This window comes from Ambystoma mexicanum, chromosome 2q (assembly GCF_040938575.1).
Source record: "Ambystoma mexicanum isolate Mex_15411 chromosome 2q, UKY_AmexF1_1, whole genome shotgun sequence".
Taxonomy (NCBI): Eukaryota; Metazoa; Chordata; class Amphibia; order Caudata; family Ambystomatidae; genus Ambystoma; species Ambystoma mexicanum.
In genome coordinates this window covers 947,039,520-947,053,674 of record NC_090924.1, presented here as the reverse complement: position 1 = coordinate 947,053,674, position 14,155 = coordinate 947,039,520, and the positions used below count along the sequence as shown (strand labels likewise).

General features: G+C 42.0%; 1 protein-coding gene across 1 annotated transcript in view; it reads left to right on the top strand.

The window, feature by feature from the left end:
* The window catches only part of DNAH11 (dynein axonemal heavy chain 11), a 4,227,155-nt gene that overhangs the window by 1,742,417 nt on the left and 2,470,583 nt on the right, over positions 1–14,155 (top strand). The window contains exons 25-26 of the mRNA XM_069648254.1: positions 6,479–6,601; positions 8,227–8,451. Of these exons, the coding sequence (XP_069504355.1) occupies positions 6,479–6,601; positions 8,227–8,451 (348 nt within the window). The remainder of the gene's footprint in view (positions 1–6,478; positions 6,602–8,226; positions 8,452–14,155) is intronic.

Sequence of the window (14,155 nt, the reverse complement as noted above, 5' to 3'; positions counted from 1 at the left end):
CAGGTCCCGTAAAGAACGTGTGGTCAGACCACACGTCCTTTACGGTTCCCGCTAAGGGACCTCGGAATTGGGCAGTAGGGGATTACCAGCACCGGTCGCCTTAACGGTGCCTGGTATCCCTTACCGCCCAAATCGTAATGAGGCCCTATGACAGATAGAAAGGGAAAGACAGAGGGGGAGGGAGAGTGGGAGAAAGAAATTGACAATGGCGGTATGAGAAAATGAAATATAACCTTCCTGCAAGAGGTCAGTGCTAGGAGTGCAGAGAGTACACCTGGTTGTAAGGCCTTCTCCTCCTTCCCCACAACTGACAAACTCTCTGAAACCTCCTACCACATTACTCTACAAACACATATCACACAGATGTCTTCCACTCGTCTATCCATTACCACATCAACACTAATAAATCTATGTCTAAGCTCTCGACTGTAGCACTATCAGACTCTCCCGAACACCACACATCAACACCTAACCAAACCCAAATCTCTATAGTCTATCATATCTTGGGGTCTACTCTTCGTATAAAATACTGCCAAGTGTTTCCGCTAAACCAATAGAAAACATATTTGCACTCAGGACCTGGGTGCTTCTGGCCTGAACACATTGGCAGCCCAGGTTTCATATCTGCGCATCCTGCTTTCTACTCCCGCTCACCTTGTTTTTTACAGATCCACGCACAGTGAGGTCAACCTAAATGGCAGAATTGCACCATATAGGGCCAATTTATATTAGGTTCTTCGTGGAAGGGCTTTGGATAAGGGCTGTTACGGCTGCAGACCTCTGAACAGTGAATACTGGAGCAGCTGCAAGGACTCATTGAAAACAAACGTTTTGCTGCTGCCACGTGACTTTTTCGCCTCCGCCCATCCCCCTGTGCCTTCCCCCAGCTTCCCTTCATTAAGAGTGGCGTATGCGCATTCGTGCGTGCGCATTCGTGGAAGGGCTTTGGATAAGGGCTGTTACGGCTGCAGACCTCTGAACAGTGAATATTGGAGCAGCTGCAAGGACTCATTGAAAACAAACGTTTTGCTGCTGACACGGTATTGGCAGCTGAGTTCAGTACAATACATTGCAGCTGATAGAGTGTGGAGTATAGTGGCTTAACGAACACTCTGTTGCTTTTGCAGTGACTTTTTCGCCTCCGCCCATAACCCTGTGCCTGCCTCCAGCTTCCCTTCATTAAGAGTGGCGCATGTGCATTCGTGCGCGCGCATTCGTGGAAGGGCTTTGGATAAGGGCTGTTACGGCTGTTAAGCTGGTGAGCGGGAGGTGGGGAGTGTGGCGTTATACACGAGGTGATTCATTGTATTGAAGTTATATTATATTTTATTTTATTTGCTTTAATTCATTTTATATTTTATTGGTATAATCTTGATTTAGGAAGAGTGATTTTGAGATTGGTCACGAGACCAAAAAAAAAAAAAAAAAATGCGCACCGGATCAAAGTCCCAGTTAAGTCCCGTTTTCCCGTTTTGCTGCTTTTGTCGCGGCGTCTGCCGATTATATTTACCTTGTTTTTGGGTGAGGATAGTTCACTTAGCTACCTATTTATCTGCTTTTCATAACATTTTTGCCTTAAAGTCAAAATGAAAGGCAGCATTGCATCATTAAAAGCAGGCATGCTCCAAACATCGGCTTCATATTTTTCAAATGAAGAAAACCCCGCTCAAAATTTATCAACTGTAAAACTGAAGAGACTACGTTTGAGTTCTACTCCTCGCGATAACAATGTGAGTTCTAGAGCTAAAACAAAAGTTGAAATATTAGCTAGTATGGACATTCGTCCTTTTTGCTGTGATTTAACTCTTCCGAACTTGCCACTACCTGCAAAAGCAAACAACAATATACGTCTTCCTTGTCAATCCATAACTGAACCCTTGTTGGACCAAAAGACCAACGCAGTGGTATCTGAAAGTAAGACGGTAGCGGAGGAAGGCACCATTAAAAAGGTGGAGGAAGTTGCCGTCGTAGCAGTCGGCACTGTGACCTTTGCCAAAGAAAATGTGTCCCTCACAGATGGTATCTTTTTAAATAATGTTTTGACAGGCACCTCTGCTCCACCAGCTGAAATGATTGAGCCTGTTACCATATCCATAAGTGACTCTTCGAAGTCCAAAACATCTCATAGTCCAAATCTTACCCCAAACACCGGGGCCATTCCAGTAATCGATCTGGATCTCAATGCTACTGTCTTTTCTTCTTACACCCGCTCAGAAAACTTGTCAAAATCTCCTATTTTGTTCACAAACATCAGTGCGGCTCAGTCTGTTGCTAATCTTTCCTTTATAGCTCCTACCCCACAAAAAATGGCCTCTAAGAATACTAAGGAAGCAGAGCTGGTTGACTCTCCAAGTGTAAACACAGGAATTGCTCTTATGTCTATGAACACGGCTATCTTAGCATTAGCCAAGTTGTTCGAGGCCTTAGTAACAAAGGCGGACTTGCACTCCGCCCAATTAAATCAATTATTAGTAGAGCAACTTACACTCACCAACAAATTGGAAAGCTTGGCTAAAACTAACAACTCTTCAAACAACAGGAGGTCAATAGCCTCCCAGACTTACTTCCCAGCTTCTGCTTTTTTACATGCTTACCAGACCCTTCCCTGCTTCTTGAACCCCATAACTGACCCTTCGTGTGACACTTTTGACACTGCTTTGAACCATCCTCAAAAAGTTTCATACCCTTTGTTTGACCCAAATTCGAACCCTTTTGATGTCAGCAAATTGGGAATCAAAAAGCCCCCCCCCTGCTAAAAAATCCAAAAACATCAAAGCTACGGCTAAACGCCCATCGCAAACCAAACTTTTTGTCAAAAACATCTCCACTCCACCAGCAAATTCTTTAATTGTGGCTAAAGCGATTGCCAAAAAATATTCTTGTCAATCGCAAACTCGGAAAGCTAGCACTTTCCCAGCGACTGCAACCCCAATTCATGATCACAGCCCATTAAATGATCTGATTCGCGTTGCCTCGGACATGGCTAAAAACAACCAGCATACACAGACTTCCAGTAATCTCTCATCTACTGCGGCACTAGTGACGCCATGTGTGGACAACGAAACTCGCCTAAAAGAACTGAGGCACGCTATTGACGAATACATGGTATTTAAATCAGTTCCCAAAACCTTGACTTTTGGCACAAATGACACAGCTTCAGTACTTAAATCAGTTCCCAAAACCTTGACTTTTGGCACAAATGACACAGTTTCAGCTTTAAAAACTGCTGTCTCTGATATACATCAACTGCCAATAGCCTCACAGAATGTCTTGAATTTTGCAGCTGGGAAACCTGTCTCTCAAGCGTCCATCCTAATCATTCCAACCAGCTGAGGACAGATGGATTCAATACTATTCTGCCTCATTTGCTGATCCACCAGATCGTTCAGATATAGTTAGCCCCGATGTATTGCCTTCTTTTCACATTGCATTTGATAGAGAAGACATCTTATTAAGCATATCGCAAGCAAGCAAGTCGGGGGCCCCTGGCCCGGATGGTCTATCTAACAAACATCTCAAATGTTTCCCAGACATTTGGGCAGACATTCTTTTCCTCATATTTGAAACCATTAATGTCACACAAAAGATACCCTTGCCTTGGAAACAATCGATTGTAGTTCCCATCTACAAAAAGGGTGAGCGAACTAATCCAGCAAGTTATTGACCTATCTCACTCCTTGATGTGCCTAGGAAAATCTACTCTCGAATAATATTGAGAAAGTTGAAAGTTTGGGCGAACCAAGACTCCATACTAGATCCCCTGCAATCAGGCTTTGTCAGTGGCTTAGGCACTCTTCCCAACATTATAACACTAAATATGCTTAAGTCTAAATATGCTATCAGAAAGCAAGCATTATATTTTGCCTTTATTGATTTTCGTTCAGCTTTCGACTCCATAAATCGTAATTTATTATTTTTTAAATTAAAGACTCTGGGTTGTCCCTCTTCCTTATTGGCAATCATTATTCAGCTACACACTGAGACATCTATGCGTGTAAGACTCTCTATTGAGGGCCTTCTCTCTGCATCATTTGCCACCTTTTTAGGATTAAAACAAGGTTGCATCTTGGCATCTTTTTTGTTTAATTTGTTTATTTTTGATATGGGTTTTTCATTTCTTCAAATACTTTCAGATGCTCCCGAATTGGGTGGTCAGCGAATTCCGTGGCTGCTATACGCTGATGACCTGGTTCTAATTTCTCAAACCCCTATGGGCCTGCAGAATTTGTTATCTGCCTTATCCAATTATGCCTCGGAGAACCAGTTAATTATAAACATTGAGGAATCGCAAATAATGATTTGTAGGCCCCCAGGAAAAGCAAAATCACAAAACGCTGTATGGTACCTGCAACAAAAATTGATGGACATAGTCCCAGAATACAAGTATTTGGGTTTGTTCATCCAAAATACTGTGGGTGACTTACGTTACCCAAATATGCTGCGAACAAAACTCTTGTCTCTTACATCACAGGCCAAAGTTCTTGTGTACAAATATGGCAAATTCTCGCTAAAACATCTGCTCCTGTTTTACGAGCAAAAAGTCATTCCCATACTCACGTATGGTGCTGAGTCAAAATTGTACACTAATGATCAGGTTTGGGACAAGTTAGAGGGGAGTTTTTGGAAAAATGTGCTTCGTTTGCCTAACTGTGTGCCCATGTCACTCCTACGCCTCAAACTGGGTATTAAACCTTTATCCAGTAGAGTCAAATGGAGTATGTGCATGTTTTTTCGTAAATGTTTGCTTGGTGTTACCAACAATAACATATTGAGCTCGTTGGCCAGCTACTTGTCCTCTTCCAATCTGTATTTTCCTACCAAATGGCGCAGTTCAGTCCTGAATAATTTATGAGAAGCTGATATTTTTTTACAATATCTAATCGAAAACCCAGTGAGAGCCAAAGATAAATACTTTCAATGGGCATGGATCCATAACTATGAAATCTGTGTGAATTACAGAGACTTTAACACCAAAATCTTTGGCATTAAACGCCTGGGGCAAATGGCTGGCTATCTTGTAAACTGTCCATCAGCAAAAATCAGGAATCAGTTTTTACGCGTAAGGTTGAATTTATGGCCTACGAGGGAAGTCTTGGTGAGGCGAAAAATTATACCTGTTGGCCAAAAATGCTGTTGATTCTGTGAATCTCCTACTGTCATAGAAACATTGCAGCATTTGGTAGTAACATGTCCTCATTTAAATGCAATACGCTTCAAACAATTCTCTAATTTAATGAATTTGTACTTGGTACGGGACGAAGGTGAGATATGGAGCATTTTAGTAAATAGTTCTAGATTTTCGATCTTAAAGTCCATAGTACACTTATTGGAAACCATTTTACCAACAGAATTTTATTTTTAATGTGCTATTGATACATTTCGAGCCTATGTATGCATGTTTTGTTTTTTAGTTGTAATGGGCTCTTTATTTTATTTTATTTTATTTTATTTCATTATATTTTACTTTATTATTTAATTTAATTGGATAAATTCTTTTGGTTTCCTTCGTGAGGTCTACAAATGTATATGCGTTTTTGCGCATCACATGTATATGTACATATGTAATTTTTTTAAAGTTGCTCCTATGTCACTTTATGTCACTTTATGTCACTTTCTATCACCTAATCCTTGTTGATTCTATGTGAAGTTTGAATTGTTTATTGAATTATTGATTTTATCTGTATCAACATGTAATTTGAAAAGTTGATTGATTTCAGCTAAATCAAATAAAAAAATAAAAATAAATATTAGGTTCTGTGCAATTTCTTTTAGCACATAGGGCACTGTAGAACCAGCACACAAAATATTCTATTCATAGATCATTGTAGGAGAGGGAGTTGGCTGCAGAGGACAGCCGAGAACAACAAGCCTTCATTTTGGCAGGTCACAGTGTAAAGCAGTCCTCATTGTGACCCCTAATTTGTACTGCCAGAGGTGCTCCAAAACGAAGGTCAGTTGTATGCAAAGAGAGCTCAGGCATGAGAAACATGGAGTCAAAGAATGAAGGAAATTCAAAAACAAAAAAATAATGAGCGCTGATGCCAACAAAAAGTGAAACAACTACACAATTTGCTCTGAAAATGTTTTGGGCAACAACTTCCATCAGTCCTAAGCATCACAGTCAACAGTGAGGGATCATGGGAGTTGTAGTCCAAAAATGTGTGGATTTCGAAGAAAGACCATTGTGTAATATTACAGATCAATGCGACCTAGAAGTGATGTCACACATAGTCCTGATACCTGGAGGATCATTGGACTGTTTGGTTCAAGCTCTTTTGACAGGATGAGGCCTCCTGTTTGGGTGCTTGAGAAATCCACCATGGTCTGCACCTACCCACGGTATGATTGTACACCTTGTGATGCATTTCTGTGATGTAATTCATGCTTCTTTCATTTCCAAATGTTGAAAGATTTATTTCACAGACTTTTTAAACATTGTTATAGTATTGTCTGAACTGTGTCTTAAATATATCTCCAGATTCTCCTAGAGATCACTTTAACTTGGACTAATATGGAGTTTACATATGAAGAGCACCACGGGACAGGAACCCCTCTAATAAAGTCTGATGAGCAGCTTTTTGAAACATTGGACAACAACCAAGTAAGAGTTTATGTAATACTCAATTGCACTGTACATTCAGTGTTTTGAACTTGCTGTAGACCTCCGACAAAAATAAGACTGACCTTGCTTTTTTGCAAATTTCTTAATGTGAATACATTGTGGAAATCAACATATTTAATTCGCTTCAATGCGCTTTTCCTATTGGCTACTTGATCTATTTTGGATGAAGGTTTTTTCTCTCTTTTTTGCATTGGGAATGTGGAGGGTTGGGATAACAACACGGATCTATGTTAACAATTAAATAACATCACTTTTTTTTCAATATGTTAAAGTTGCTTTATGAAAACACAATGTAAGTTCTTTTCTTTTTCCCCCTAACTTTCTCTCCCCTTCCCTCTTGGGGCAAAACCTTGGAGACATTTGCGACACATCACCTAAATTAACATGAGGTTAAGACATCAAATCCCTCTTTCATTCTAGATATGAGTTTGCCGATCAACAGGCACTGAATTGGTAAACACATCCATGGTGGGCAATATCAGACTGCAAGCTTTCAGTGGCAAGGGTAGTGCCCTGATTCTTATTGATTTGCTGGTAGCCTTTGATACTGTCACCATTAGAATTCAACTAGGAAATATGTTTCCTGTTGGTACCACACATTGGACTCTGCAGTGAATCCATTCTTACCTTTATGACCATACTCTTAACCGTGGCAGTAGGTGGCTCTGAATCCCACGTGAATACAAATCTTCTGTTGAGTGTCATAAAGTTTGGTTTGACCCTTTTACCATTGATGTTCAATATTTATCACTGGTAAAACTGCTGCACAGTTATCTATATATGTAGACGATACTCAAATTCTGTTGAATTTGTATGGTGTCGCTGACAGCCAATATTTGCACATCAACTGTTTTATGACAGAGTTCCACACAATGATGAATATCAAACACCTGAAATGTTATGCAGCAAACACGAAAGCCACTCTACTTGAACCATAGCCACCCAACAGGTGACTAAACATTTGACCATTGGACATGGGCCCTCCACCAATCCCACTAAGCCACCTAAGCCACTATCTGGAAGTGTTTGAAAGTACCTTTCCACAAGGTCTAGGGTCATTTTATTTGCTGCCACAGATCCAGCAGCTCACTGGGTGTTAGCATTGTCCATGTGTATTTGGAGGGTTAACCAAGGGGTACATTAGATCTCCTTGAGTCTTACCATGATGTTAGGCTAGCGCACAAAGAGAAGGCATATTGTCTGAACAGGGGCTGATCTGAAGTCAAGCTAGGTTAATGTTAGTCAATGATGTGTTAGGGTTTTGTGATTCACACGTCTGCATGGTTCTGTGATGCATGGTACTTCACAGCCCAGGTTCTCCAAGCACACTCCTGCCACCAAGAGAAACTCGAGTTCATTGTCAGAATTGCGGCATAAGAAATGTGGTGTGGGCCAATAAAGTTTCAATCCATGGAATGATCCATTATTACCAGAGGGACATTTGCTCTAGTACTGTTTACTACATCTAAGGTGAAACATTTTAAACCGACTTAACGGAATGAGAAAAACATGTTCATACTTAATTCTATTGTAGTCTCATTAAAATTACTTTCCTTTTGAAAATAATTAAATTTTGGATGATGTCCACCTTTTTCTTCTTTAAGGCTCAGTTACAAACAATTCAGCAAAGCAAACACGTGGAGTATTTCATTGAACAAGTCGCAAGTTGGCAAAAAACGTTAACAGTCGCGGATGCAGTCACTTCTATATGGATGGAGGTGCAGCGCACGTGGTCCCATCTTGAAAGCATCTTTACCGTCTCTGAAGATATAAGGAATCAACTCCCTGATGATTCTAAAAGATTTGATGCAATTAATGCCATTTTTAAGGTGAAGCAGACATTATCATATTTCCAAACTGGGATGAAGTTTAATAATGTAGGTGTATTATTTGAGATGCTTTCTTTGAAGGACGAAACCACATTAAGTAGCTCTGTGTTGTCGTTGAGATAACCATTTCAAAGTCCTCGACTTGAGATGTGCATCAGAAAGGTAGTCCAATGTTACATTATTTTCACAGACAATTACACTTCCATTAGGTCAGATTCATTTCAAAATGCACTAATAATGACGCAAACCACTTTTTAACAATTCATCTTCAATATTCAAATTAGCTCCTCCAAATAGATATGCCTATTGCAGTATGTAATAACCAGTAGAAGAGTTGTTTGTGTAAGTCTATTCCTAGCTTTCCATCTTTGATAATAATAAAATGATATAGTGTAATTAAATGATTCACCCTCTCTACACTCGCCGCTGAAAAGTGGCGAATGCAAGGTTTTAAATTATTTGAAACCAGTGCCATTTCTGTGAGCAACCCTCCAGGCTATGGTTGTTCACACTACCATTCCGTAGCAGAAGGGGGAGGACCATATGCAAATAAGGTTAGGCCCTACCCTAAAAAGGGCAGTTCAGTTTGAACTGTTAAATCACCTCCCTTCTGCATGAAACCACAAGCCAGACCTTCCAGGATTTTGCGGCATGAAATGGCAAATTTTGCGGCATGAAATGGCAAATTTTGTGGCACAAACCTTTATTTATTGCAGCATTTGTGCGGGACATTTTGTATTACCTGGAGTGTGTAAGATTGCCACATTGCAGGGAATAGGCAGAGTGCAAGGCTACAACAGAGCCAGGGTATCATTATTATGTATTTTTTGTATTAATTTAATAGGAAGAGTCACAGATGTCTCTGGCTTGGCAGAACAGTGTTTCATTTGGCTACATTTCTGGTTTAATGTTCATGCCTATTTAATAGAATTAACTAAATTGATCATTATCAATTGTAATGCTGAAAATATTCCCCTTCTATGTTCTCCATTCCCCCAAACACCCACACACCTCTCCCACCAACACACCTCTCTCCCCAGCTCTCCATCACAACTTACATTCCTTAACCTCTCACTCTATCATACAAATACTCACATGCTATGTCACACTGTCAAGTCACAATTTGCACTGCCCAGCCCCTGCCACACTCCAAATCATACTCCCAACTCACACCTTACACTCTACAATTCCTCCCGCAAAATACAGTTCTTCATTCTTTTGTGCTGCTTCTGCATCTTGCATCCTTTCTCCCATTCTATCGCACTCTTCCCTCATCCTTTTTCCCAATCTGCAGCTCACTGCCTCTTTCTGGCCAACCTCTTCCTCTCTGCTTTCTGGCTCACTGACCACACGCTCACTCTACTTTCTGTACCTCTGCTCGCTCTCAGATTTCTGGCCCACCACATCACTGCTTCCTCTGCTCTCTTGTGCAGCGCTTCCTCCTCTGACCCACTGCTCTCCCTCTGCTTTCTTGCCTATCACTTCACATCTCACCCATCACTCTCCCTCTCTCTCATAATGTAACCATTTTTTTATTTTTTTTAAATGTAGATTTTGACCCAGTTCCTGGGGCATTTAAAAAAAGAACAGAGGATATGCTATTTTTAGACAACCCATTTTTGGAAAGGAGCAGGTCACCTTATTCTCAAAGGTGACCGGCGCATTTCCACAGGCTTGAGCTATAGCGCAAATTGTGCACTGGCCAGCTGCCTTGAATGGTGTTCTGGGTTGTTTGACCAAAGTGTAATTATTTGCGGCGAAATTGACCATAGTCAATTTCGCTGCGAATTGATTTGCACTTCAGCCAAACAAGCCAAAATGTACCTTTCACCACCACGCCACCCCCTCCCCTACTTAACTGCTTGGTCGCTGACACTTCCCCTGCAACCCTGCAGTGCCAGATCCGTCCCTCTAACGCGGGTTGGATCCGACTCTACAGGGTCCCTTTTTCGTTATTTTCTTTTTTTCTGTCCCGCCTCCAATTTTGAGGAAAAAGGGGCAAACACTTCTGCAACCACCCTAGACCAAAAATACTGAACATGGGGAGCGGGTGACACACCCGCAACACATGTTCAGTATTTATAAAAATCGATTGAATAGTACTGGACGAAATAGGTCAAATTGTAACATTCAATAGATTTTTGTCATCAAAATGGGCAGTACTTTGAATAGAATCGCTCTCCCGACAGTGTTCTGCAAGCTCCCAGCGCCTTTCACAGGGACATGCCCTCCAGGTGCCTGCCGCTGTAAAATGCAACCCAAAAAATGCATTTTTATCCTGTTTGAGGAACAGAAATGCAAGCGACACAGCAGCGATTCATACCTTAAAAGAAATGCATGACAGGGTCTGGAAAGACCCAGTTAAGCGGTGGCAGCCCCACATCCCGTGCGCGTAGGGTTGCCTACAATTTCTACACATTTAAAAGTGCATCTGGCTTGGAAATGAGGGATGCGCTTTTAAATTGACAGAAACGCCACTTTATTTGATCAAGGAGGTGAAAAAGGCCATCTGAATGGGCGCGCATATGAAATGTGCCCATTCATGTGTCCCTTGTGGATTGGGCTGCACTTTTTTGGGGCGCAAGTGATGAGATGTGTTAGCGCATTTCATTTCTTGTGTAAAAAAAAGTTGAGAACCTTTTTTAAAACAGTAATTTTTGCAGATTACTTTAAAAAAAAGTTTAAAAAACACTTTTTTTTAAAGATAATGTTTTTGCACAAAACGGAAAACAGCTGCTTTTGCGGCATTTTGCACAAAACGGCCGTTTTTTGCTGCATTTTGCGCAAAACGGCTGTTTTTGCGGCATTTTGCGGGATCGCAAAATTGCTATAAGCTGGAGGGTCTGACAAGCAACCTGAACTTATTTGGTGTCATCACTGATATGTAGCTTGAGTTTTTAGTCTTTAGGCATGGCAAGCTTGGGGCCCATGCACAAAGGTGGCTTTCACAAGACTGATGGTGGAAAACTATTGAATTAATCTGAATACCAGGCATTGCCCTATCAACATTGCAATGCATCGGTTTTTTTTTCTTCAGACTGCCATACCATTACTTACCATCACCAGACATGGTGGCCACACTTTTTCGGTTGCAGCATCCATTCTTTGGAATGCCCTGCTGCTGTCTATTCCCTCTACCAAAAATCATTTTACGTTCATACGCCAAGTCAAACCATTTCTATTTTAAACTTCCTGAGTGATTCTTTCTGGCTGTTCTGTGTCTGTTTCCTTCCCCAGCGCCATGGTGCCGACAAGCGATCGTCGCGCTTTATAACGGCAGCATAACAGAACATAACTTTAAAAAAAGCATGTAGCAAAATGTCTACCCTGCTTGCAAGTAGATTGACAATAGGTGACAGTGTTTGCATTAAGTAAGCTGGGAGAGCGAACATTACAACCAGCCTCCATGCTTGCACATTCACAACCTGCTAACGTTATTCTTTGTAGTTGCCTGTAAGAAAGTTGAGCCAATCTGAAGACTGGTGTCCTCCATCAAGTGAATGACTTAAACTAGTGACATAACATTCGCAAAAGTACAGTTCCTCGGCCAGTCCCAAGCCATTCCCAAGACCAATCTTCAAATGCCAATGACAGCAAAACGAAGTTTTTACTCTTTTATGGCAATAAAATGGCCAATAACCAGACCAATTCAGATCACATTCCTCAAGCAAGAAACTCACTAGATTCCAGTAGGTACGATTTGATAATCTGCTAGACCAAACTCAAGGGAAATCCACCAGGCAAGTCAAGTCCTTTGGCTAATCCAAAAGCGTTTCCCCGTGACCTACCCCAAAGTTAGTTCCCTAAGGCAAAGTTCCAACAATGCCCAAAGTCCAATTTTTAAACACTGGGGCAATCAAATTCCTATACCAAAGATAGTGCTCAATGACATATTTCTGCAATACACAAGGGAAATACCCCAGGTTGATCAAAAGGTCAATATCAACAGTAATTCCAAATGCCAGTCTCGTAGGATGCCACTCAGTCCTGTTTCCAAGCCAACTCCAACACAATTCTCAGGATAATATGTAATCATGGTATAGCCTGTGAGATAGTTCAACTAGTTGAGCATTTGCTGCTGTGATCTGTGTTTGATCTGCAGGTCGCAAGTTTGAATCCCAGCAAGGCCAACTCAGCCTTTCATCCTTTTGAGGTTGATACAAGAGTACCAACTTTGGTTGGGTGATATTGTAAGTATACATTTGTTCCGTGTAAAGCACTTCGGCGTAAGCACTTCATAAATAACACATCATTATCATTGATCTCCAAATATAAGGCTGGTCCCCAGGTCATTCCAAGGCACCACTCAATTCCCCCAGACCAAACCACAAGGCAATAAAAAGCCATCCCAAAAAGACTAACCAGTGTTACATATACATATCCTTTGTGATGTACTTGATGATGTGTCAAAGACGGATAGGTGAAAGCATACACAAAACTTAATTTTCCTAACAGTTCAATGAGCGAAAGTGCTGGCTCCCATTTTAGACATTGTGACTCGTTGTGAGGATGTTGTCCCTTCTCCCCGAGGGGGCAACCTTTCCGTGGGGCAAGTGCTGTGCATCCACAGCACAATAATCTCCCTGGAGGTGGTGTACCGAGGGAGGATCATATGGGGAAAGAAGCCCCCAATGGGACTGGGGACGACAAATCTCAGGAGACATGTTATCTCCCCACTGTAGCAGCACCAACCACTTTCCAAGTCCTCCTGCCCCCCACCCCTTTAGCCAGAGCTAATATGTTCTATTGTCACAAAGTCAGAATAATACATTTGACAGGACTGAAATACCAACAAGGTACTTCACATCAGAGTTTGAAAAAAGTGATGTGACGAAGAAGATGACAGAGTCCGAGGATCATTTTGAAGGATCAACGTGAGAGGTCTAGTTTCTCTCGGCTTATCATTGGTCTGAACAAAAGCAACATACCAATGCAGGAGTTCAAAATAAACTCAGCTGAGACTCAGAGGGAGAACGATCCTCCAAGGAGGAACTGTGGGAGCTGTGCTTTGGGTGAGTGGACAAGAGCCAAATGGGAAGCCGTGAACGGAGGAAAAGGAGAATGCGCACCAGGTCCTTGCTGGACAGGCCACTCACGCTGCTGCCAAAACAAACCTCTGGGCACCCCAGGCCCCAGTAAAATATCTTTGAGAAGGGATGTACCGCCGGGCAGTATCAAAGGTCGGCAGAGCCGCTGCAGGCCCTGCTGCTCACCCAAATGCCACTGGATTCTCGAGGAACAACGCAGCTGCTCGGTAAAGGGTGGTACCTCAACCAAAAAGCTCACAGGAATGCAGGTTACGTGAGAGGTGGTGGAGGTCTCAGGGAGCAAGGGGGTAATGTGAAAAGTTGGAACAAGAGGGTCTGGGACCCTCAAAAGGGACTGCGAGTCAGGGACCCGCAGCCAAATCCCTTTGCAAGTCAGAGGGAGACAAAAGGGTCTGGAACACCTCGAATAATGAAGAGTGAGAGATCGTACAGTTGGCAGGTGAGTGAACCAAACGGATTTGACAACAAACAGAGAGTCTGGCACCTGCACCCAAAAGAGAAACCAAAGATGATAAGGTCTGGGACCCAACCCTTTGAAATTCAGAGAGAGACAAAAGGGCCTGGAACCCCGAAAATAATCAAAAGAGAGAAATTGCATGTTTGGCCGGAGATTTAACCAAACCGACATGGCATTGAAGTGCGAGGCTGGGACCCGC